The 26,156-nt window shown below is 44.7% G+C and overlaps 3 protein-coding genes across 3 annotated transcripts; all 3 read right to left on the minus strand.

Moving 5' to 3' along the window:
* Positions 1 to 4,205: 4,205 nt before the first annotated feature.
* On the minus strand, positions 4,206 to 6,447 carry LOC110883227. Its single transcript, XM_022131036.1, has 3 exons — positions 6,115 to 6,447; positions 5,229 to 5,985; positions 4,206 to 5,179 (listed from the first exon to the last, which is right to left on the minus strand). Exons 1-3 carry the CDS (start codon positions 6,445 to 6,447, stop codon positions 4,206 to 4,208), a joined length of 2,064 nt encoding a protein of 687 aa, XP_021986728.1.
* Positions 6,448 to 17,215: 10,768 nt separating this feature from the next.
* On the minus strand, positions 17,216 to 18,373 carry LOC110883226 (protein NYNRIN-like). Its single transcript, XM_022131035.1, has one exon. The coding sequence runs from the start codon at positions 18,371 to 18,373 to the stop codon at positions 17,216 to 17,218; it is 1,158 nt and encodes a 385-aa protein (XP_021986727.1).
* Positions 18,374 to 19,930: 1,557 nt separating this feature from the next.
* On the minus strand, positions 19,931 to 24,249 carry LOC110883225. Its single transcript, XM_022131033.1, has 2 exons — positions 23,305 to 24,249; positions 19,931 to 20,776 (listed from the first exon to the last, which is right to left on the minus strand). Exons 1-2 carry the CDS (start codon positions 24,247 to 24,249, stop codon positions 19,931 to 19,933), a joined length of 1,791 nt encoding a protein of 596 aa, XP_021986725.1.
* Between the last annotated feature and the right edge of the window lie 1,907 nt (positions 24,250 to 26,156).

The raw sequence follows: 26,156 nt of genomic DNA on the forward strand, positions 1-26,156 counted from the left end.
TATGTTAGGTCAATTTTAAGTATAAATTTAAGAAAATTATATGTTTATATTAAATTATTCTAATTCTAATCACTGTGTACACTACCATTTTAAAAGTAGGGTATTGCATATTGAAGACTTAAAAATCAGTTGATACGAACTGGCTAGAGTATAGCTTCAGATGATCCGACAAGAGACCTGCAAGATCACAAGAGACAAGCACACCGTTAGCCTCGTCACAGGGAGGGGGGCCTCTCTGTGACCAAGCTCGGGCGTGAGAATAAGTATTTGTGAGGAGGAAATAAATCAGGGAGAGAGAGAGTAACGATTACCACTTGCTGGAGGCTTTGGCGGGGTATTTATAGCTTTTGGGTGTGTTGACGTGGCGAGTTAGTTAGGGTCGGACCAGTCGCTATCATGACGGTTATGGAGGTGGGGCCTAGTTAGTTATAACGGACCATCGTAGTGTCCGGTTCGTTTCGTGGTGCAAGGCCCGGTCCGATCTGTGTGTAGCCATGATTCGGTCCGGTTAGGGACGTATCCTCATCAAGTCCCCCTAGTTCGTAATGTTTGTTTAGCAAAAATATCGAACTATTTGTCGAAGTGTCCTGGGGTTCACGGTCTTTTGCCTGGCGGTTGTTTAAAATTTTGAAATTGGGCGGTGATCTAAGATTGGTGACCGTCAGTCGTTTTAAATTTCCCACCCGATGCGACGGTTGGTGCGCGTCAGTTATCATGACGTGTCGTCGTTTGATTGGGGCTTTTGAGGCGGTTTCATATCCCTATAAAAAGGGGAAAGGTGATTTCTCGATTTTACTTTTCACTTTATACTTTTAACCTTCATCTTCCTCCCTTCCTTTCTTCATCTTTGTTGGCGAGAAAAAATCGATCCGCTTATTCAGGTTAGTAAGTTCTGTTTTCTGTTATGGCGAATAAAAGCAATCTTTCTGGTTGCTTTAACGTCTTGACTCAAAAGGGGTTAGACTGGTATGTGGAGAGTTATGCGATTCCTAAATCGCTAAACCCTATTCTTCCGAAAAAAGATACGCCTATCTACCCTTTCGTCCCGGGGAAGATTGGGATTTATACCCGTTTTTTCGACTACTGTAACTGTCGTCTGCCTCTGACGAAGTTCTTGGTTGAGGTTCTACTTTTTCATGAGGTACACTTGACTCAGGTGAATCCTTTTGGCCTTGCCAAGATCAGTCACTTTGAGTTGGCTTGTCGTAGCTTGGGGTCCGGGCCGGATTTGGATGTGTTCCGGGCTTTCTACAAGTTGAACCGGTCCGGAAATTGGTATACTTTTGAAGTTAGGGACAAGAGTTCTTGCTGCTATACATGGATCACCACGAGTATAAAAGACTGGAAAGATCACTTTTTTCTAGTTGATGATCGGTGCGTTCCGGAATTCATGGTGTGGAGGATAAAAAAGTCGAAACTCCCGCCTCCTCTTCCTGAAGATTTTTCGTATAACGAGAAACTATACGCCAATTTGATAAAAGAGGCCGGACGTATACAGAAATATCCGGAACACATCCTCGTCATGGGTCGGATCAGTACGATGTGGGCCGAGCCGGAGTGGTATCCTACCCTTCGGTGGAACAAAGAGGGTTAGTTGTATGGAGTCTCTTATACATTTATGTGCTACTTATTTATATTCGAACCCCCTTCTTTTTCTTTTTTTTTTTTAGGTTGGTAGATATTACTTATCATTTGTCTTCTTGTGCAGTTATGGGTTTGAAGGAGGCGCTGCGGTTGAAGTCCTTCGATTCGAAGGAGCTGGATGTTCGTGCTACCAAGACTCCGAAGGGTGATACTCCGTATTTGCAGCTTGTGCAACAGAATCTTTATCCAATTCGTGAGCCGGAGGCTCCTGGTGGTCAAGGTGTTTCAGGTTCGGCCCCTATTGTGTCGCCAGTTGCTCAAATTCAGGCGATGGTTACGGCGGATGATGCTGGGGGTCGGAAAGCTGGTTCGTCGATGACGAAGGGTTCCGGTTCTAAAATTATTATCGAGGATGAGGGGGTCCATCTTTCTGTCGGAGATACCGAGACGCATGCTAGTGGTGAGAAAGGAGGTAATGATCGGAACGAAGATGAGGACGTCGGGGAAGATGGTGAGGGCGGAGGTGAACAGCCTCAGATTGTTTTGAAGAGAAAACGGGCTGCTCCCACTAAAACTGACCCAAAGGCCAGGCAGCCGAAAAGGACGAAGGCAGATTTTAAAACAATTACACTCGACGATGACGACCAAGTTACCGAATTCTCTACCGCTGGAGGTGTATTAGCAAACTTAGATGCTCATCTCCATGAGGGCCGCACCCCGCGGGATCATCCGCTGCAAACTCCTGTGAGCCCGTTGTCTTTTGGTAAGGGTGGTGTTAAGGTTGTTACGGACTTGCGCACGTCCGACCCCAAGAAAATCGTGCTTTCTCCTTCGGGTAAGTTTACTACGGGAGTTGCATCTAATGTGTCTAGGCCAAGCTCTTCGCCGCTTGATGGTGGGGACAGTGCTTCTTCCTCCCCTCTATGGTATGACACTGAGGCTGTGTTCTTGTCTCGGGAATTAGGTTCGGGCGATTTTGAAGGTGCGGATGCGGCTCATGCTTTGGAGAAGTATGTGCCGGAATGGTCGCTGGTGAATAAAGACAGGATCGTGGATGCCCTTTCGGCCAAGATGTCTTTGTTTCATTTAGGAACTCCTGCAGAACATTCCCATTACCGCAAGATGAGTGGACCGGAGCTTGGAAATACCTTGATGCTGAATCAAGCTCAGTCGAACTCTCTGGTGGTGGAGACGTACAAACGTTGGGTCGAGTCGGAGTCATTGTGCCACAAGCTTAAACGTGAGATTGCTCATTTGAAAGGCGAGGGTGATGTTCGATCTAAAACGAAACAGGAGCTAGTTTCCCTGCGATCCCAAGTTGACCGACTGAAAGGGGCAGGTATCGGAAGCCAAAGAAGTTACCAAGTCTTCTCAAGCTTCGGCCGTTGCGGCCCATGAGGCTCGTGACAAAGCTCTTCAAGATTTGGAGACTTCTAAGTCGAAACTTGCTGATTTGGAGAAAAAATTAACCGGAGTAGAGATGAAGCATGCCGCCGAGCTGAAGGAGATGCAGACGTCTCACGATCAGCTTCTCGCTGATTACCATCGCTTGGTTGACGGTACGTTTACAACCTTCTCGTCTTCCCCCTTTTTTTTATATATTATTGTTATTGATCCTTTGGAGCATCGTCTCTTTGCAGCTAAAGACGAAATGGAGAGATCTCGTGACAGGGAGATCGAGTCGCATAAGACAACGATTGATGAAGCAAGAGGGATGTTGATTCGGTGCGAGCGTGATATGATTGAGGCATACGCGCAATTATCGGAGCTCAAACTCACTAAGCAGTGGTTTTTGACCGAGGGGGTTGCATGGGTTGTGAAGTTGGTGCATCAAAGCCCTGAATTGGAGAAGGTGGTTGCTGACCTGGTCAACAGTGTCAACGCGGTTGGGGCGAATGAAGGGATAAAACAGGGTTTTAAGGCCGCGCAGGATCTGGTTGGTTCTGCGGAGGAGGTTCCAGGTTATGATGCCGGAGCTCAGAGTGCCCTGGACGCTGCGGTGAAAGCTTTTGATGAGCTTAATATCTCCGTTCTTGACAAGGTAGCTGATTTGATAGACGAGCCCCTACCGGTTATTCAACAAAGAAGCAAACTTCCCATTGTTGGGGATGATGATAATATAGTTCAAGTTTAATGTTTTTTCTTTGTAATCGTACAATGTGTTCCATTGGTATGCTTTGCTTGAAACAGTTTTAATTGCACAACGAATATACATGACTGTTTTTGTGTTAAGTCATTTTTATTTTAACTTAGTTACTTAGCATCGGTTTGCGTCCAAACCTTTGCCGTATACTTTTAACTTGGCGATCGCACCGGATGAAGGTGCTTCGCCTGCTCAATAGATTTTAATTCTCTTTTGAACTATTTAAGCCTTCTCGATCAGCGCGAGGCATGGGTCGTGGCCCGTTCGTGCACATTTAGGAATTTTGTTCGAACTTATATGTATGCTATCTTTATGTTTATAAAGATATAGATCGCTTTATTTACTGGTTCGGGGAAAAAACATCCTGATTACAAAGGAAATAAAAGGTTATCGGGGTAATACCCTCCCGATTTACATATTGAAATCTGGAAATACTAAAAATGTAAATTAGCGATCTTCTTCAGCCGTAGCTGGTTGTTTACATGAAGCACTTTTTTAAGTGTACCCCATTCCATGTTCGAGGCACTAGGGTTCCGTCAAGCTTCTCTAGCACATACGAGCCCTTCTCACTGGCTTCCTTGACTCGGTATGGCCCTTCCCACTTTGGGGTTAGTTTGCCGGGGGTTTCGGTGCGACTTGCGTCGTTGTTTCGGAGCACATAATCTCCGACTTTGAACTTGTAGATTTTAGCCCGAGCATTGTAATACTTTTCGATTTTTTTCTTATACCGAGCCTCTTTGATTGCCGCTATGTTTCGGCGTTCCTCCAGCAGGTCAAGGTTGGACCGGAGTTCACGTTCGTTTTCTTCCGAATTCTTGCACCTTTGATTTGGGAGCCCGATTTCGGCCGGAATTACTGCTTCGGTACCGTAGGTCAAGCTGAACGGTGTTTCACCGTTCCTGGTCTTGTGCAGTGTTCGGTGTGCCCATAGGACGTTTGGCAATTCGTCCGCCCAACCTTTTCCCTCCTGACCTAGCCTTCTTTTTATGCCGTCGACGATGCGTCGATTGATCTGTTCAACCTGCCCGTTGCCTTGGGGGTGGGCAATCGAGGAAAAAACTTGGTTGATTTTTAACCTTTCACACCATCGCTTGAAGGGATTTTCTGCAAACTGTTTTGCATTGTCGCTTATGATGTAGAGCGGTAGACCGAATCGGCACACTATTTGCTCCCAGAAAAATCGTGTCACATTGTAGCCGGAGATGGTTGTAAACGGACGAGCTTCTACCCACTTGGTGAAATAATCCACCGCGACCAACAGATATTGTGCGCTTCCGCTTGATCTCGGAAAAGGTCCGACGATGTCAACTCCCCATTTTTGAAAAGGCCATGCGGCGGTTACTGGTATCATTTCATTTTTAGCTCGGAGGCTGGTTGGTGCGTGCCTTTGACATTCGTCACATTGCTGGAGCTCTTTTACGGCGCTTTCATGCATTCCGGGCCAGTAGTACCCTGCGTTTTTTTACCTTTGTTACGATCATTTTGGGTCCGGCGTGGATACCACAGATGCCATAGTGTATTTCCCGTATGATGTAACTAGCTTGCTCCGGATCCAGACACTTTAGCAATGGTCCGAGAAAGGTCTTTCGGTACAATCCTCCTTCCTGCATCTGATACTGGAGGGAATTGATCTGGATCTTCCTTGCTTCCGCTTTGTCAGTTGGCAGAACATCATGCACCAAATAATTAATTATCGGCGTCATCCATGTTTGTGGTGGAACTTCAACTTGCATTACTTGCGGAGCTGCGATTGACGGTGTAGCTAAAACTTCCACTCTTACTTCTTTGGCTAGGTGGCTGAATGATACCGATGCCAATTTGCTCAATGCATCCGCTTTTTTGTTTTTGCTACGGGGGATATGTTCGACCCTACATGCTTCGAACAAAGCCATTGCCTGCCTTACTTGTTCGAGATACTCGATCATGTTTGCTTCCCTCGCCTCGTATTCTCCATTTACCTGATTTGCTACGAGCAACGAGTCTACATGGGCTATAACATTCTTTGCTCCGACTTTCTGTGCTAGGCATAGGCCGGCTAGGAGAGCTTCATACTCAGCCTCGTTGTTGGAACTTTTGAATTCTAGTCGGAGCGCATACGTTACATCCGTTCCGTCTGGATCGGTGAGAATTAGGCCCACTCCTGATCCTTCGGCACTAGAGGCACCGTCGGTATACAAAGACCATGGCTTCTCCGGAGCTTTACCTGCCTCTTCAGTTTCTTTCTCTTCTGGTATTTCGACCAAAAAATCCGCTATCACCTGTCCTTTCAACGGACCTTTAGTTCAGAAGGTAATGTTGAATGCGCCCAACTCAATCGCCCATTTCGCCATTCGGCCTGAGACCTCGGGTCGTCGGAGAACGTGTTGGATTCTTTGGTCCGTTCGTACCTCGATTGGATGGGCCTGAAAATATCGGCGAAGCCTTCTTGAAGCATGGACTAGGGCCAAGGCTAATTTTTCCAAATTTGAATATCTTGTTTCGTAGTCTTTTAACGTTCGGCTTACATAATAAATGGGGATTTGTTTTCCAGTTCGGTGGGCAACTAATACCGCGCTGATGGCTCCGAACGATGCAGCTAAATATACCGTTAATACCTCGTCTTCTTCCGGTACGGTGAGGGTTGGTAGGGTGCCCAAACATTCTTTAAGCTCTTCGAAAGCTCGCGCGGCCTCTCCCGTCCATTTAAACTCCGATCTAAAGCTCTTCCTGAGAACGTCCATGAATGGGAGCGATCGGTCTGCAGCTTTTGACAAAAACCGATGGAGAGCAGCCAATCGTCCATTTAAGGATTGAATTTTTTAACTGATGTCGGGGGCTTCATTGTAAGAACAGCGTCAATTTTGTCAGGGTTGGCTCGTAAGCCTTTCGACCCGACCATGACTCCGAGAAACTTGCCTTCTTCTACCCCGAATGTACATTTTTTCGGATTCAACTTCATGTTAATGCTTCGGAGCCGAGTAAATGTTTCGAGTATATCTTTTAGCATGGCGGCCTCATCATGACTTTTTATCACGATGTCATCGACGTACACCTCTACGTTTCGTTCGATCTGGTCCTTAAAAGCCTTGTTCATTAGACGCTGGTACGTAGCACCGGCGTTTTTCAAACCGAACGGCATCTTAGTAAAACAAAACACTCCTTCATTGGTGACGAAGGCCGTCTTATCTTCATCTTCGACCGCCATTTGTATTTGGTGATAGCCTTTGTAAGCGTCCAAAAAACATTTTAACCTGAATGTTGCAACGGAGTCAATCTTCTCATCGATCTCTGGGAGAGGGAAACAATCTTTCGGGCACGCATTGTTTAGATCGGTGAAATCGATGCACATTCTCCATGAGTTATCCTTTTTTCGTACCATCAGGGGGTTTGATACCCATGTTTGATACCGAACCTCCCGAATGATCCCTGCGTCTAGGAGGCTTTTAACATCTTTTGCTATGGCTTTTGCTCGATCCGGTGCCATGTGTCTCTTTCTTTGTGCTATTGGTTTGACTGAATCTTTTACATTTAGGTGATGTTGTGCCATCGATCTGGGGACTCCCTGCATATCAGAGTGCTGCCACGCAAAGACATCTATCGAGTTGCTTAACAATTCCCATAAAAGTTTCTTCGTTCGTTTTGGGAGTTGAGCGCCGATAGCCACTTGTTGTTCGGGGAAATCCGGATTGATTGCCCATAGCTCCGTAGGTACTTCGGACTTCTTAGAGCTTGTTTCGGCCGTATGCCTTACTTCAGCGACCAGTGAATTCGATTCTGAACAGATGGTTGCAACACCGGCTTCGGTAGGGAACTTAATAGCTCCGTGTATTGTCGAACTGATCGCTCCAAGAGCTCGTAATCCGGGGCGTCCGAGTATTATGTTGTGCGAAGAATGAGTTCGAACAACAAGGAAAGTTAATGGCACTGTCCTGCTTTTGCTACCGTCTTTGAATGTGGTTGGAAGAGTAATCTGTCCTATCGGACGGACTACTTCTCCTGAGAAGCTTATCAATGGGGTAGATACTTCGATTAACTTCCTTTTTGTTTGGGGATTCAGCTGTTGGAAACACTGGATATACATGATCTCAAAGGCGCTTCCTCCATCCACGTAAATACGTCGAACCAGGTGTCCGGCGACAACAGCTGAAATTGTGATCGGTCCGTCCCGAGCGTCTTCGGGGTCGATCGGAGGAAAATATGTCGGCTGACGCATCCATGCTGCCATATGTTGGTTCGACCGTTTAATTCCTCTCGGTTCTGCTGACCGGATCATATTGATCCCCGGTTCGGTGTTCGGATTGTCAACTACTGTTGCTGGCTTCTTTCCATCTTTTACTTCTTTTACAAGATGTGAGAGTTTACCGGATCGAACGGCCTTTTCGATTTCTTGCTTTAAAGCCCAACATTCATCAGTTGTATGGCCTTTGTCCCGGTGATATTCACAATATTTTTTGGAATGCTTATCCGAGGTGGGCCGTTGCTTTGATGGCGTGGGGAATCGAGTGTTTTCCGTGCTGAGGATTTCGCTCGGCGATTTTGATAATTCAGAGAAACTGTTGAATCGTACGTTTCCTGTCCGGAAACTGCTTCGATCGGATTTTTGATACGGACCACGGTTTCTGTTCCAGTTGCTGTTCCTATCTTTTGGTGGCGATGCGTTCCGTCTCCATGACGTGGTTCGGGCTTTGGAGCTCCTGGCAGTCGCATCGTTCGGTTGGCCGCAAGCACTCTTCCCTCGAACAAAAGCTCGAGCCCGTTCCATGAGTGTCTCCATGGTCTTTGGGAGATCTTCGTGAAGTTTTTCCACCAATTGATTGTTCCGTACACCATGACAGAAACCCGATACTCGGAGCTGGTCTACTGCTCCACTTATCTGCATACTTTCTCGGTTGAAACGGTCTATAAAATCTTCTACGGACTCTCCGTCGCGGCGCTTGATGTGGTGTACCTCAGTAATATCTTTTTTGCAGCGACGCTGCTGGCAAAAGTTTTGCAAGAATATACGTCGGAAGTCCTCGAAGTGATCGATCGACCCCTCTGGCAACCCATCGAACCAAACTCTAGCAGATCCGGTGAGAGTTTGGGCGAACATAAGACACCAAGCCGGCATTGGCCATTGTTCGACCTTAGCCGCTCCGGCAAACGCGAACATATGGTCGTCCGGGTCGGACGTTCCATCGTAAAATTTTAACGTGGGAGGCATCTTTAGCTTTGCTGGGAGTGGAGCATTGACAATCCGTAGCGTGAACTTTGACTGCGAAGTCATAGACGTGGGATGATATGGCATGAGTAGCTCTTGGTCTTGGGGGTTTAAACCCAGAGATCCCTGGAGAAACAGGTCGTTTAGACCGTTATTCATCGGAGCACTTGTTACGGAGGAGAATTGTGTAACATGTGGTATAGAAGTGGAGATCATAGAACTTACCAGAGATCCAGAAGCGAAAGGACCGACGGAGACAGGGTTTCCCCCTGAGTAGGCACTGGTAAACAAGTTTGTTCGGAGACTTTGCAGCATCTCGTCTCTCTGCTGTTGCTGCTGTAACTGTCGCAACAGATCAGCATTCCTTAAGAGGAAAGCGTTGTCGAAACTCGGTAGTGGCGTGACAACTGGGGCGGTAACGGACAGTGTGGTGACAGAACTTCCACCCACAACATTTGCAGCTGGAGGAGCCGATGCGGAGCCTATCGAGGCTGCTGAAGCGATAACTGCTGCTGGAGCGATTGTGGAATTAGCGTTTCCTTCCCATATATCATTGTAAGATGGGAAAGGACTGGTGGAGATTGCTGCTGGTAATTCTGCCATTACTTCGAAAAAATGAGAACAACAAAATGAATTATGTGAATTCGAGGGGATGGCGCCACTGAAGACTCAAAAACCAGTTGATACGAACTGGCTAGAGTATAGCTTCAGATGATCCGACAAGAGACCTGCAAGATCACAAGAGACAAGCACACCGTTAGCCTCGTCACAGGGAGGGGGGCCTCTCTGTGACCAAGCTCGGGCGTGAGAATAAGTATTTGTGAGGAGGAAATAAATCAGGGAGAGAGAGAGTAACGATTACCACTTGCTGGAGGCTTTGGCGGGGTATTTATAGCTTTTGGGTGTGCTGACGTGGCGAGTTAGTTAGGGTCGGACCAGTCGCTATCATGACGGTTATGGAGGTGGGGCCTAGTTAGTTATAACGGACCATCGTAGTGTCCGGTTCGTTTCGTGGTGCAAGGCCCGGTCCGATCTGTGTGTAGCCATGATTCGGTCCGGTTAGGGACGTATCCTCATCACATATGTTCACAATTCACAGTAGTTCATAATGATTCCATAGATATTAATTTATCGATGATAACATGTGGCGCGGTGAAGGTAAATCACAAGCATTGAATGGATTATACCACGCGTTATGTAATTCTTTAACCATAAGCATTACGGTTGGATAAAAAAGTAAAGTAAATCGATTTTATACTGTATAAAAGTAACGGAATCGAACCCGGGTTGGTTCGTTTAGTGGGGTTCAACCTAACCACTACATCACCCTTACCTTTGCATCAAGACTTAATTAGCAACGTCAAAACGTACTAAATCTCGTACGTCAAAATGTAGATCAACTGAAAACGTACATAAAAATAAGCATGAAAACATATCATATTTGGCCCGACTCATTTCCGGTAAAATTTTACGTTGATACGTGAATTTATACCGTTTACATCGAAACATGAATTTATACCAACATGTACATAAAAATAAACACATGAGAAACTAACGTTTTTTTTTTTTAATTTATGGCAAAAGGTAGACCAGCTGAAAACGTACATAAAAATAAGCATAAAAACGTGTTATATTTGACTTAACTCTTTTTTAGAAAACTTTAGGCCGAAACGCAAATATATACCGTTTACGTTGAACGTTGAAAGGTGATTATATATCGTTTACGTTGAAACGTGAATTTATACCAACACGTCCATAAAACTAAGCATGTGAGAAAATATTTTTTTAAGTAAAATAATGAAAATACGAAAGTAAACTTGAAATGCTGGAACTCAAGAGTGAGAAAGTGACATTTCATAAAGTTTTTAGAAATGTGAAGGGTGTAAATGTTAAACTACAAAGTTTTGGGAGGTGTTTTGGTCGGTGGCAAAGGGCACGAACTTTAGAATATAGGGTGGATGAGGCACCCATCACAGCCATCACTAAAATTTGCTATCACACCCAATTACCATTTGACATCTTAGTTTTTCACATTTCACTCATTACATTTACAAGACACATCACATTTCAAAATACATATCGCACACAATCACAATTTAACATCTCATTCCTTTTATGAATATCAAAGTTAAACCCATTACCATACACAACACTAATCTTCCACGACCGTGATAGTCATCACGAAAAAGCCTATCACACAATAAAAAAAAACACCCCCGACAATGTTTCACACTATCAATACCGTGAAAAGGGGCTATCACGGGGGCGCCTTGTATGCCCTTAGTATAGATAGAATGTTCTCATTTATAGATAGAATATTCATAAGATGGTTATAGACTTATACCTCGTTCTTTTTCTAACTCTCATTGTATTTGTTCTAAGTACAAGGTAAAAAAAATTTATATGAGTTTTTAAGATATGGAATGGACTTGTATCTATATTACATCTAGCTAGTTAACAATGCATCTTCAATTTGAATAATAAATATGTGTACTACGTAGTAGTAAGAGTTGCTGTCATCGTAGCTTATCAATACATTGTGGGGCAAGTTTTCACATGTGAGTATTAGAGTATGTGCACAGTTCATTGAATTTTGGGCTCATCTCTTAGATTGTTTGGTATCTACATCTACATATCTAATATACGGGTCCACCTATCCCCTCGGGTCATACGGACACACGGAGTGGATTAAAGAGCAATCAGGGCAGGAGCGGGATGATCTGGGCCCCATGGAAACACCGGCCCGCCCTCTCAATAGCGTCAAAACTCAACCCCGATAGGGGCTGGTTTCAAAAACGAACCCAGAAGCAATGGTAATATTAAGGTTTAAATACACTCACTTAAGGTCATCACCATTTTGGTGGGGTGCTAGAGGCTTTGTGTCTCTTAGACCATGTGTAGTGGTGGAACAAAATAATGCCCCCACCATGGGGCATTATTCGACACGTGTCATCCTAGTCAGCATGGGGCATTATTGCAAAAGTGGTGTAGTGGGCATAATGCCTAATAATGCCCGTTCCAGTCATTAAAAAAAAAAGGAAAGTAGTTGCGACTAGTCAAAGTCCTCCTCATTGGCTAGTCAAAGTCCTCCTTGACAGACTCACACTCCATTGACCACATGCAGTTGCTCAGTAAACCATTTCAGCGTTTTATTTAAAACGCTCCCATGCAAATTCTTCAAAAATAACGCCTTATAACGCCTAGTGTAGTGGGGGTGGGGGCGTTTTGAGGCTTTTTTTTTTTCAAATTTTTTTTTTAAAAATCACGCCCCACTACGGGTGGTCTTAGGGAGAGACCATGACAGAGGTAAATTTGGTGTAATTTAGAAACAAGGATTATGTAACCTTTGCTGTTAAAAAAATACACTCACTTGGAACTTATTTTATGTTTTGAAATTTTTTAATTACGAAAATGACCCTTTATCTTTTACATCAATTGTCGAATACTCAAATCCCGGCTGACGTTCAATGGATCTTCGCTGACGTCAAGATGTCCCGTTCCTTGTAACTACAAAAGAATAAACTGTTAGCCTCGTCACGGAGGGCCCCAGGTGGGGGATCCGTGACCAAACTCCGGCGTGAGAGTAACCAAACTTGCCGGAGAGAAGGAGGAGCTTATTCCGATGAAGGTGATCACCGGAATGTTTCCTCAAGGGTGTGAATCCAATAGATGTGATATATATGATTAATGTATGGGAATATTGGTCGGAAGTAAATGTGTAGGTAGTAAATGAGAGTGGAGTAAATGAGATAGTCTAAAGATGATACCTCTGATGATCCTTGTGGTTATCTTCTCTGGCTCTTATATAATACCCAGCCCTTATCCCACATGTGAGATATTTCGTCCGGGACATCCAACGGGTTCTGCGGGCTTTCGAGGGATGCAGACACGTGTCTGCCCCCTAACGGTGAGATGACAATCCTATTTAATGTTCTAACCGGAGAAGTACAATTGCCAGCCAAGATCCTATTCTTGTCAAGCATTAAATGAGACCTGTTCCTTCTGATCATGGTTTTCCCGTTCATTTACAAACGAATGGAACCTTAATGGGCAAGGCAGCTTATTATTTGGGCCTGTTCGTAGTTGGGCCTGCATAAGGGTAGCCCAAAGTGGGTAAAATGGCCATTGGCCCGTCGTCAAGTCATCTTTAGTCCCTGGTTCTGAGACCCGAGGCTCATGATCCGGGGCTAAATCATAACTGTTCAAAGGGAGGTTTTTCTTTTCTTTGGGCTTTGAGTGTGGGCCCACTACTGATCGGTTATAATTAACCACTCCCACTAGCCATCATGTCGCCGGACGCCTATAGCGAGAATTAATCCCCTAGAGACACGTGCTCTTTTTTTAATTTTGAAGGGACTGATGACAGGATCGGTTTCCTGTGTGTCAGTTATCCTCTTTAAATACCCCATATCTTTTCAAATTTCCTATCTAAACCTTCTGGTTCCTTCTCTTTCCGTCATAATTCCTCCGATCATCATTCTTTCTCCGATCATAAGTCGCTTCGGCCGTTCTGTAATCAAGTCTGTCTTGACGTCAAAGGACTTGAAGTCTTTTGTTGAGACATTTAACATCCCTGAGCAGTTTTCCCCCACTTTGCCGGATCCTAATGAACCGGCAGTGTTTACACCAGACAGGATCCCTCTTTATATCTTGGCTTTTTCCTCCTGCGGCGTCCGATATCCTCTTTCCTCTTTTAAGGTCGCTCTGCTTCGTCATTTTGGGGTTCACTTTTCTCAGTTACATCCCTTAGGGTTGATGAGAGTGGTGCACTTCGAGTTGTCCTGTGCGGCTATTTCCGGTGAACCCTCCATTCCCTTATTCTGCATGTTTTACAAACTGATCTCTGACGGAGATTGGTTTACCTTTGCCAAGAGACAAAACAATGTGTCAAAACCCTGTTACACCTTCATGCCAACTTCCACTTACCCGAAGGATTGGAAAAGTAGGTTTATTTTCGTCTCTGCTGCCATGATGTCAGAATCCCCTTTGCCTAGGGATGTCGATGCCCCCATTGAAGATACTGTTCCTACCTTGTCAGCTAATGAGACTGTTTAGTGGAAACGCATGTACGAGAACCCTACCCGGGATTTCACCTTTTCTGAGGGTATTTTGGCCATGGGAGGGTTGAGCCCTTCTTATCCTGTTCGACCCAAGGCTTTCTTTAGTAAAAAAGGTATCTTTTTGCCTTTGATCTGTATTTTGTTTATTTTGTTTCTTGATATCTGTGTAGTCATCTTTAGTGCTTTTCTTTCACAGAGGTGACTTTGTGGAGGTTGCTCCAGGGAGATTCTAAGGACGTGAAGTTTGTTGTTGATGGTGAAGCTGTTCCGGGTCTGAACCGGAGTGGGACAGTGCAGGTTACCGGAGGGTCTGCCCAGGCGGGGGGCTCTATTGTTGTAGAGGGGGGTGAGGACGCGTCCTCTGATGAGGAGGAGAGTTCTCCTGATCCTGCTCCTGTTAAGCATTCTGATAGGAGTGATGATGAAGACCTGGAAATTCGTTTAGTTCGCAAAAGGAAAGCTTCAGGTCCTCAGCCAGCCGTGATATCCGACAAAGGCTCCGGAGTGCCAGTGGACAGAAGCTCCCCCTTCCTTCAAAGGCTGCTTCCGAACTTCCCCCTGCTGGGGTCAAGGGTTCTTTGTCCAAACATCTGAGGTCTTCAAGTCTTGTGAGTGCACCTTTGTTGGCGAGTCCCTTTTTTCCCCTTGTCTACTCTGTCTCATCTGTGTTTTATTTCTGATGTTTCTTTTGGTGCAGGGGAGTTCTCGTGATCCCATAGAGATCCCCACTGGTTCCTCATCCTCCCGTGTTCGGGACAAGACCCCAGGAGTAGGCTTAGCTCACTTTACCTTAGCCTTTGAACTCTCTCCTCTTCATGCTACGGGGACCAGTAAGCCTACTGAGCCTGAGGGTCTTATCCGTCGGTCCCCTTTGGCTCCTCTGTTTGCTGATGCTATCCCCTTTACCTATGTCCCCAAATGGAAAGTGACTCATTCCTCAGTGATAGGGACTCCTAAGGCCGCTAGTGACTTCATGAGTCATGTTGTTCCTCCCTCCCATAAATTTGTAAACTCTGCTTTGAGGGATGATCTTTTCGAGGATCAGTATAGCATGTCTCTTTGTGAGAGCTTTTTCAGGGGTGCTAGCATGTTGCAGCGGATCGATGATTTGAGGAGGGCCAACGAAGGTCTCAAGGGTGAGCTTAGAACCTCTCAATCTGTTGCTGCCGAACTTAGCTGCCAAGTAGTTGAAGCTGAGAGAAGGCTGCAGGAAGAGAAGGTATGTAGCCCTTCTCCCCCCCCCCCTTTTTGTTTTTCGGATTTTTTGTGATATTTTTTGTCCAGGGGGCTGGAGCCATGTTGGAGAAGAAGGAGCGGGCCTGGGAGCAGGAGATGGCGGTGCTGGTGGAAGAAAAAGAAGAGTTGGCTGCTGAGTTGAAGTATTTGAAGGAAGTTGGCTCTGTCTCCCAGGAACAGTTGAATACCATGTATGCAAACTATGGGGTGACTTCTGATGATAACCAGCGGTTGGCCGGGGAGAAACATTGGCTTATTATGGAGGGGTTTGGGGCCTTCCTTTCTGCTGTCTCCCAGTCAGAGGATTTTAAGAGTGGTTTGGAGGAGATATATAGGGCTTGCCGGGATGTTGGCTAACAGGCTGGGTTAAATGATGGTTACGCTTATTATGCTCAGGGTCTAGGCAGGAAGGAGACTCCGCTGTACAACTCCAAGGCTAAGAAGAAATTATCCAAGCTGGATGAGGATTTTGGGAGCAAGACCCCTGTTATCCTGAAGAAAATCCTGGAGCATCCCTTAGTATCGATAGATGAATTAAAGGCCCCGTTTTCCTCTGTTGGTCCTTCCTCTCCGCCATCTTTGCCTGAGGGTGCTCCCCAGTGATTCCTGGACATTTGCTTTCTTCGATGTGGTTGTAACTTGAATAACTACTTTTCTTGGGATACTTTTGAACTTTTTTGTGTTTGAAAAGGGGGACCTTTGTGTGGGGGTCCTCCTTAATGCCTAATCGTATAACTTATGATCCTGTGTTGTTGCCCTGTTATTTGCATGCTTTTTGTTATGTTTATTGTTTTTGCAGGTGCTTTTGCCTAGGATCAAGCTGGTGTTTTTCCTGGGGACCTTTGGACCATTTTGCAAGAAGTTGGGTTTTGGTCTTTTTGGTTGAACTCGTTGTGTTTTGTTTCCTTGTATTTCAGCCAAAGTTACTAAGGCTTTTCTTTGTACATTTGTTTTGTAAATGAATAAAACATGATCCCTTTTTGTAGTTTGGTTTACAAAGATATGTTGTGTTTGTGGTTTGTCTAGTAAACCCGGATTGTCTGTTCGAGGCCAATCATAGGACAAGTTTATAATGTGAGATTATGTTTTTGGTTTATTTTTTGTCCGTTTTCTTTGGGTTAGCTAGACCCTATTTGCTCCACGGCCGGGCTTTTGGCATGTTTGATATGCTTTGTACACGTGTGTTTACTTGTTAATTAGGTTTTATAGTGTTCCCAAGCACGTCTGCCTAGGTATAATACCTGCTATTTTGTCAAAAGAGGACATGCTAACTGTTCATTTTTTCATTTACTTCTTGGGGATTAAACTTCCCAGCACAAATTGTTACAAAAGATTCGTCATTGGGGGAACCCCAGATTAATAGTTAAATATTACAAAAGTGGCTCTTGGCCGTTTTTCCTGGGGGTAGACCCCTCATATGTGATATTTCCTAAGCTGCATGAGGTTCCATGTCCTGGGGACCTCCTTGCCTTGGAGCGTTTCCAGTTTGCAGCTCCCTTTGCCGTTCGCCCATATGACTCGGTAAGGCCCCTCCCAGTTGGGACCTAACTTTTCGGTGTTCTCCTGCAAGCTGGCTTCATTTGCTCTTAGGACCAGATCTCCTGAGACGAGGTTGAGCTTTTTCATCTTGGCGTTGTAATAACTTTCCAGCTGCTTCTTGTATTTGGCCTCTCTGATTGCTGCTACCTCTCTTCTTTCTTCCAAAAGGTTCAGATTCATCTGGAGGTCTTGCTCATTCTCCTCCTCCCTGAGTCTCATCCGGGCAGTTGGGGATCCTATTTCAGCCGAGATGACAGCTTCCGTCCCGTAAGTTAGGCTGAAAAGAGTTTACCCATTGCAATTTTTAGGAGTGGTCCTATATGCCCATAACACAAATGGTAGTTCCTCCAGCCATCCTTTTTGTTTTCTCCCGAGTCTTCCCTTCATTCCCTTGATGACACTTTGGTTGGCTCTTTCTACTAATCTATTACTTTGGGCATGGGTGACGGAGGTAAACACTTGCTGAATGTGCATCTACTCGCACCATGGCTTAAAAGGTCTTACAGCAAATTGGACGCCGTTATCACTTACCAGTTCCTTTGGGACCCCGTATCTGCAGATGATGTTATCTAATACAAACCGCCTCATCTGCTCCCCGGTTATTTTTGCTAAGGGCCTTGCCTCGACCCACTTGGTAAAATAATCGATGGCCACTACCACATACTTGACTCCTCCTGGACCTTCCGGTAATGGCCCGATTATGTCGATGGCCCACTTTTGGAAGGGCCAGGACGTTGAGACTGATATCATCGGGTGCTTGTGCCGGTGGGTCATAGGTGCATGTAATTGGCAGTTGTCACATTTCTTGATCTCCCTGGATGTTGTTTCATACATTCGTGGCCAGTAGAACCCCGCATTCATTGCCTTTGTTACTATCGTCCTTGGCCCCGAATGCATTCCACAAATCCCTTCATGCATTTCCCTGATCACATACTCAGCTTCTTCCATGTCAACACACTTCAGGGATGGGCCTAGGTATGACCTCCGGTATAGTTCCCCGTCAACCAGCTCATATTGCAAGGCCTTTACCCTTATTTTCCTAGCTGCCCAGTCTCCCTCGGGAAATGTTCCATCTCTGAGGAACTTTATGATCGGTGTCATCCATGTTTCTTGCACATTCTCAACTGCAGCTACCTCCTTTGTGTTGAGGGAAGGGGAAGTCAGGACTTCCACTTTGACTTCTCTTGCTAGGTGGTCGAATGCTACCGAGGCCAGCTTACTGAGGGCATCAGATTTTCTGTTTCTCCCTCGGGGGATGTATTCTAGCTTGAAAGTTTTAAATGCTTCAGCTGTTTCCTTTACTTTCGCCACGTACTGAGCCATGGTGCCGTCTTTGGCTTCATACTCTCCTTGGTATTGTTTAACCACCCGTTGTGAATCGGTGCTAGCTTCCACATGCCTTGCTTTCATTTTTTGTGCTAGCCTCATCCCCGCTAAAAGGGCCTCATATTCTGCAGTGTTGTTGGTGTTCTCGAAGTCCAGTCTTATGGCGTAGGTCAACTCAATCCCTTCAGGGCTTATCAACGTGATGCCTGCTCCGCTCCCTTCTTCACTAGAGGCCCCATCTGTGAGTAACTTCCACACGGCCTCGTCCTCTTTTTCTCTTTCTTTTTTTTTTCCAAGGCTTCCCATTTTAGAAGTTCTTTCTCTTCGTCCTCCGGGACTTCTGCTAAAAAATCGGCCAGTATCTGTCCTTTCATGGCTGTTCTGGGCTTAAACTCTAAGGAGTGTTCCCCCAGTTCCACGGCCCATTTAGCCAATCGTCCCGACATCTCCGGCCTCCTGAGTACCTTTTGGAGGGGTTGATCAGTCATCAGGGTTAACTTGTGCCCCTGGAAGTACCTCCTGAGTCTCCGGGATGCAAAAACAAGGGCCAACGCCAGCTTCTCCAGGGGCATATAGCGTTCCTCGGGGCCTTTAAGTGTTCTGCTGATGAAATATATTGGGATCTGCTTTCTCTCCCGTTCCACCATCATGACCGTGCTTATGGTCGTTTTTGAGGCGGACATATATAGGAGCAGGGGTTCCCCGGGTACTGGGGTGGCCAATGTTGTGAGTTTGCAGATGTAAGTTTTCATTTCTTGGAAGGCAGCCTCCACTTCTGGGGTCCATTTGAACTTGTCTGTTTGGAGGCAGTCCTTCAGCACTTTCATGAAGGGGAGGGTTCTGTCGGCTACCTTCGATAAAAAACGGTTTAATGCAATTAATCTCCCGTTTAATTGTTAGATGTCTTTTAGGAATCTGGGGGATCGCATTTCAGCTACAGCTTGAGTCTTCTCCGGGTTAGCTTTGATTCCGCCTTTAGTGACTACCACTTCCAAGAATCTCCCTTCTTCCACCCCAAAACAGCACTTTCCGGGGTTTAACTTCATATTCACATCTTGCATAGTGCGGAGGGTCTCAACTATGTCATCTATCATGGCCATCTCTGTCAGGATTTTGATAACGATGTCATCGACGTATACTTCCAAGTTCTTTCCACGCTGTTCCCTGAAGAGGGTGTTCATCAATCTCTGATACGTGGCCCCAACATTCTTAAGACCGAAGGGCATTTTGGTGTAGCAAAATGTCCCTTCGTCTGTGATGAAGGCAGTTTTTTCTTCGTCTTCGATTGACATTTGAATCTGATGGTATCCTTTGTAGGCATCCAAGAAGCATTTTAGGAGATACTGAGATAAAGAGTCTACCTGGACGTCTATTTCTGGGAGGGGGTAACAGTCCTTGGGCATGCTTTGTTCAAACCTTGGAAGTCGATGCACATCCTCCATCCCCCGTCTTTCTTTTGAACCATGACTGGGTTGGCAACCCAGGATGGATACTTTACCTCCCTGACTATTCCTGCTCTGAGCAGTTTTCTGGTTTCCTCACAAGCAACTCTTCTTTTGTTGGGCCCCATGCTTCGTTTTTTCTTTTTTACTGGCTTTGCCCAGGTGTATGTGTTGAGCCGGTGTTCAGTCAGGCTCCTGGGGATCCCTGTCATGTCCCCGTGCTGGAATGCGAATACATCTATGTTGAGGAGGAGCAACTCTTTAAGGGCGATTTTGCACTTGTCACTCAAGTGACTTCCTACTTTAATCGTCTGCTCTGGGAACCTGTCACAAAGGACCCATTCTTCGACCCCCTCCTTTGAGGTTTCCCGGGTGCTTCCCCCTCAGAGACGGAGGAGATTACTTCATATGAGGACTTTACCTAGGCTAAGCCTTTTGGTGTCTGGAATACTAAGTCTCCGTGTGGGGTGGATGCCTGTGCTTGCAAATCCCCAATTCCAGGTCTTCCCAAGATTGCATTGTACTTCGAGGGTGCTCGGACCACTGTGAAGGTCAGGTTTATTGTCCGAACCCGATCCCCTACCCCAACTGTGAATGGGAGTCTGATCTTTCCCAAGGGGTGCGATACACTGTTGTTGAATCCTACTAGAGGGATGGAATCCTCTTCAAGTCTATCTCTTACGTCCCTGTCAAACCTGAGGAAACAGTGCTCGTATATAACTTCTACCCCGGATCCCCCATCCACGTATATTCTGGCCACCTTGTGGCCAGCTATTATGGCTGAGATGTTCAACGGGAGCCGCTGTACTTCTTTTTCTTCTAAGTGTGGCATTAGGATGGGAGCCTTCATGCAGTCCCGGGAGCCCAGGATTCTGGCCTTTACGCTTCGGGTGGTATCAAACTCATTCCTCATTTTAATCATATCCACATCTGCCCTCCCAGGCTCCCTTGCATCTCTTCCCTTACGATCCCCTCCTCCCTCCTTGATTTCCTTAACCAAATGGGCTAGTCTTCCCGTTTTCACTGCGGCTTCTATTTCCCTCTTCAGATACACACAGTCATCAGTTTTATGGCCAAACCCCTTGTGGAAGTCACAATACTCGTTCGGTTGTGCTTTTAGTCCAGGTTTTATAGGTGGTGGCCTTGGGAAGGAGCTCTTTACCCTCTCAGTGGCCAGTATCTCGCTTGGGGTCTTGGTGAGAGGGGTGAACTTATCAGAGTAAGGAGGGGGACCTCTCCCCCGATGTGACAACTCGTATTTTAGAACCTATTTATGTGCTTAATGTAATGCATGTGAACTTGGCATGATCATCTTATATGTTGACTTAATGAATGTTATGTTGATATGTACTATGTGTAATATATGTATGTATGCAAACGAGCCCAATCGCACAAGACACACCCGATCGCACAAGCCCATTTGGGCTACACTCTTGTATTCGGATCAAATGGACATCCCAAGTGAGGGTTCGGCCCACTCTCTTTTATGCGCATAACACTTAGGAGATAGGGTTACTTCTCACAACTTGCAAAACACTTTACACACACAAACCCTAGCTCCCATCTTCTCTCTAGAACTCGACGGCAACACACTCTCTCTCTATCGAAGATCTTAGTACTCGGATCATTTTCTTGTTTGGATTATTCTCGTTATACTCTTTTGACCGGTTAGTGTTTCATGTTATGTGTTTTATTCAGGTGATGTATTGTTATGTTGATGATATGTGATCGGTCATATATGTGTTTGAATCCGAATGATTTGGTTAGTGGTTGTGAACTATGAACCGTATGCTAGATGATTTTATGGATGCCATGATTTATGTGATAACGAGAATAGTTTGTGTGAATGATGATGCTCTAGTGAATCGGATAAGTATGGTGATGTTAATCGACTAGCATGTCATGTTCTCGGATTGTTTGCATAATGATTAGGATAAAAGGTACGTAATCGGCTGTGATATGTTACGATTAGGATGAATTATTGTGTTGTCATAATCGGATGTATGTTAGTGATCAAGATTCATGTTAATATGTTTAAATGTTGAGATTATTGTTCATGTTTGATTATGATAGAGTTCATAAGAATTTTGAGATAAAAATCTTGTTTAATCGATTAAGGGATTGGCTAGAATCTGAAATCGTGTTAATTGATAAATGACAAACTTGGAAACCATTGAATGTTTGTAACTAATTGCATGAAATCCGGACATTTAAACTAATCGCACAAGGCTCCTAGTCGCACAAGATCAGATCGTGCAAGGTCTGATCTGACCGCACAAGGAGTCTGGTCGCACAAGATGATCCAATCGCACAAGGTGTCCCCAGTCGCACAAGGCTTATTGGATCGCACAAGTTGTAATGTTTGGGCCGGGTATACATGTTGGGTTGGGCTAGTTCCGATCGCACAACCCAATCGGATCAGATCACACAAGTCGACCGGATTGTACAAGCTATCCGGATCGCACAAGACATGTTATTTGGGCCGTGTTTATGCTTATAGTTTTGTTGGTTTCTTAATATTGGGCCGGGTAGTATTGGGCTCCAACGGATGACTCGCACAAGGCCATTAAGCTTGTGCGAGCCCAATCTTTTAATCACACAAGTGAATACATTATGACTGTTAAACGTGATGATGTGTAACTGCCATGATCTGTATGTGTTCCTTATCTGCTAGCTTATGTGATACTTATGTGCACTACTTGAAACCAAAACCTGACTTGTATGGTAACCCTGTTAGAACGTGGTTGACCACTCTTAGTTCAAGTAACCTTTTGTGTAATCTGCCGAGCAAACCAAGGTGAGTTCACACTCTTACCAAGGCATGGGATTCCCGTGGTTGGGAATGGGATTGAAGGAATGGGATTGAACAAATACTTGTACTTACACTGTTACTAGACTATCTACCATCGTCCTCGGATGCGAAGGATACATACGTAAAACCTACGTATACTTGTACTCATCACTGTCCTAAGGATGCGAAGGACACTTACGTAAAACCTACGTAAACTTATATTCACTACTGCCTCGGGTTGTGACAGGCACTTACGTAAAACCTACGTAAACCCCCGTGTACCACTGTCCTCGGGTTGAGAAGGATGCTTACGTAAAGCCTACGTAAACCTTGTACGTACTACTGTTCTCGGGTTAAGAAGAACACTTATGGTTACGAATAGTCTAGTGTATATACAAATATGGGAAGCCCCCACTAATAGAACATACTATCGGTCTAGTAGAGCCACATGTTACGAAAAGAACTTACTATTACGAACTTACTTACTGTGAACTCGCTCAACTAGTCGTTGACTCTTTGCTACATGCCTTGCAGGACCATAGGTACATGGAGCTTGCATGGGAGGCGCGATCGTTGTGGGCACATGGACTGTTGAGTTCCATGTTAAACATTTACATTATGAGAACTTGATACTTATGTTGGATTTTTACATTAATGCTTCCGCTACACAATAGATTATGTTTGGTTTTGAAAACACCTTTCGTACTGATGAATGACATTTACTATTTACTCTTATGTTCAATATGATTGGTGGCTTGATCCTGGTCATGTCACGCCTCCAAGCGGTGGTACTCCGCGGGTGGATTTTGGGGGTGTGACACCCGAGGCCTATATGGGGAATATGAGGGTCTTGCTCTGTCGTGCAACATTCTATCAAAAGCAGGTTTTCTGGGATAAGGTGTACCTTTGTCCGAAGGTTTCGCAGCCGAGGTGACCCTTCGGGGCGTGACATCCGTCTCCTTAGCTTTGCTGACTGTGTCTTTTCCCCTGACGAAGGCTCTGACCCTGTCCATTAGGTTGTCAAACGAATGGGGGAATTCCTCCCCCAGTTTCTCACATAGCTGTGCATGCTTTAGCCCGTTAATGAAACTGCTGATCTTCATGACCTCCGGGACATCCTTGATGTTCATGCTCTCCTTGACAAACCTCTCCATGTACTGGTCTATCCGCTCGTTGTCCCCCTGCCTTATGTGTAGAATCTCGTTTGGATTCTTGACCACTTTTCTCTGCTGACCAAAGTTCCTGAGGAACTTATCGCTTAGCTCTTCATAACTGTCGATTCCTCCTAGAGGGAGACTGTCAAACCAGAGCCGGGCTCCCTCCGTCAAAGTTTGTACAAACATGTGGCACCACACCGGCATGGGCCATCGCCCAAGTTGTCCCGCTCCCCTGAAGGCATAGAGGTGGTCTTCAGGGTCTCTTGTCCCATCATAACGGTCAAAGTTTGGAGGTAGCTTTGTTTTAGGGGGCATTGGTGCCTCTGCAATCCTTCGGGTGAACTTCGAGACTTCAGCCAGGTCCCGTGGGAGATAGGGCTGGTCTAGATCGTTGCCACTTTGGCTCTCTTTCTCTTTTCCCTTTTCTTTCGGCTTCTTTCTTGTGATGAGGTCTTCCCTCTCTTCTGAAGACATTTGTCTAAGGGCAGTCATGAATGTTTCTAGTGAATCGCTGCCACTGCTCTTGTTTTTAGGGTTTATTTCGTCTTGGTTAGAAGGTGTGTCGAAGGATAGTCTAGCCTTGAGGCTGTTGAGCTTTTCTTGTCTTTCTAGATCCTCAAGACATCTCTTCAACTTGTCTTTGTGCATGGCGACGAAATCTGGAGTGATAGTCTCTTCTTCTTCTAAGATTTCCACCTGATTTTCTTTCTCTTCCTCATGGGTGACGTCCTCCACTGTGACTTTCTCATGCTGTACCGTCTGGGTGACATGTGAACTAGGTGTGATGTTCATGCTGCCGTTTCTGAAACGGGTTATCTTTAACGTCGGAGTTTAATGTGAAGACTCCAGTCAGGATGGGGTCCCACGGATGGCGCCAATGTCGTATACCTAAATCCCGGCTGACGTTCAATGGATCTTCGCTGATGTCAAGATGTCCCGTTCCTTGCAACTACAAAAGAATAAATTGTTAGCCTCGTCACGGAGGGCCCCGGGTGGGGGATCCGTGACCAAGCTCCGGCGTGAGAGTAAGTAAACTTGCCGAAGAGAAGGAGGAGCCTATTCCGATGAAGGTGATCACCGGAATGTTTCCTCAAGGGTGTGAATCCAATAGATGTGATATATATGATTAATGTATGGGAATATTGGTCGGAAGTAAATGTGTAGGTAGTAAATGAAAGTGGAGTAAATGAGATAGTCTAAAGATGATACCTCTGATGATCCTTGTGGTTATCTTCTCTGGCTCTTATATAATACCCAGCCCTTATCCCACATGTGAGATATTTCGTCCGGGCCATCCAACGGGTTCTGCGGGCTTTCGAGGGATGCAGACAGGTGTCTGCCCCCTAACGGTGAGATGACAATCCTATTCAATGTTCTAACCGGAGAAGTACAATTGACAGCCAAGATCCTATTCTTGTCAAGCATTAAATGAGACCTGTTCCTTCTGATCATAGTTTTCCCGCTCATTTACAAACGAAGGGAACCTTAATGGGCAAGACAGCTTATTATTTGGGCCTGTTCGTAGTTGGGCCTGCATAAGGGTAGCCCAAAGCGGGTAAAATGAGATTTCCCATTGGCCGTCGTCATCAATCATAAAATCTTTATTTTCTCAAAATTCTTATTACATTCTTATTTTCTCACAACGCTTGGACGGATTTGCCCTTTGTATTGCTAAAAGTCCAGTTCAAGCCTAAACAAAGGCAAAGATCAAAGCACAGATTTAGCAAAATCTACTCCAATTAAACTCGCAACCCTTTCAACGCACAAAATCAATCTCACTTGTAATATTCTCAACTTTCACAATTTCTAACACAACAATCATATAATGATTCCAACATTTTCAACAACGAAGATATCCAATACAAAAAAGGGGTTCGTAACTAATAAAAAATCAAATGACCAAAATCGAAACTTTAATGTCGAAAATGTAAACTAGGAGTATGATCAAATACAAATTACATTTTGTATACAAATTATAAAAACTATTTAAAACGTGTCATGTGGCATTCAACAATTATAGAAAAAAAGTAAAATAATAACCTAAATAATATCAATAATATTGAATTTCCGGTAATTATGCTAACATACAATTAATTCTTTATTTGGATCTTCTTTTTGTTTTCAATGTGCTGATATAAATCTTCATAAAGAAAAGTATTGATATCATTCACATATGTGCAAAAATCAATTATTTTGATTAATTTTCTTGTGCTAATATAATTCAAACGTGCTACTTTTATGTACATATTGTTTTAGGGCATGTTTGGCTAAGCTTATTAGAGTTAAAAATGACTTTTGGGAAAAGGACTTTTGGGAAAGGAGTTGTTAAAAAAAGTGTTTGGATTAGCTTATGAGGTGGGAAAAACCAATAAGTCAATAAGTTGTTTTTTAAAAAGTGTTTGGCTTAGCTTATTGGTGTAAAATGACTAAAATGGACATTCTTTCATAAGTCAATATGATATAAGAGGGTAAATAAGGGGTATATTGATAATTTAAAGCTTGAAAAGTTATAAGCTGGACAAGAAGTCACAATATTGTGACTTTTTAAAAACTCATTTTCATTCATCTCAAAAAGCCATTTTCAAAATCACTTTTCAATTTGCCAAACACTAAAATGACTTATTGGCTTTTTGATTAAGCCAATAAGTCAATAAGTTACTTTGAAAAGCTTAGCCAAACATGCCCTTAGTATGTGTAAA

This window comes from Helianthus annuus, chromosome 10, assembly GCF_002127325.2.
Source record: "Helianthus annuus cultivar XRQ/B chromosome 10, HanXRQr2.0-SUNRISE, whole genome shotgun sequence".
NCBI classification, from domain to species: Eukaryota; Viridiplantae; Streptophyta; class Magnoliopsida; order Asterales; family Asteraceae; genus Helianthus; species Helianthus annuus.

Excerpts from the sequence above, each read along its gene's own strand:
- LOC110883227 (XM_022131036.1), bottom strand. The coding sequence starts at position 6,447 with ATGGACGTTCTCAGGAAGAGCTTTAGATCGGAGTTTAAATGGACGGGA. Across the intron at positions 5,986-6,114 it reads TTCAGGCCCATCCAATCGAG|GTGATAGCGGATTTTTTGGT; the intron begins GTACGAACGGAC and ends TTGAAAGGACAG. Across the intron at positions 5,180-5,228 it reads AATACACTATGGCATCTGTG|GGTACTACTGGCCCGGAATG; the intron begins GTATCCACGCCG and ends AAAAAAACGCAG.
- LOC110883226 (XM_022131035.1), bottom strand. The coding sequence starts at position 18,373 with ATGGGAAGCCTTGGAAAAAAAAAAGAAAGAGAAAAAGAGGACGAGGCC.
- LOC110883225 (XM_022131033.1), bottom strand. The coding sequence starts at position 24,249 with ATGAACATCACACCTAGTTCACATGTCACCCAGACGGTACAGCATGAG. Across the intron at positions 20,777-23,304 it reads TTGACAACCTAATGGACAGG|GTTCTAAAATACGAGTTGTC; the intron begins GTCAGAGCCTTC and ends GCACATAAATAG.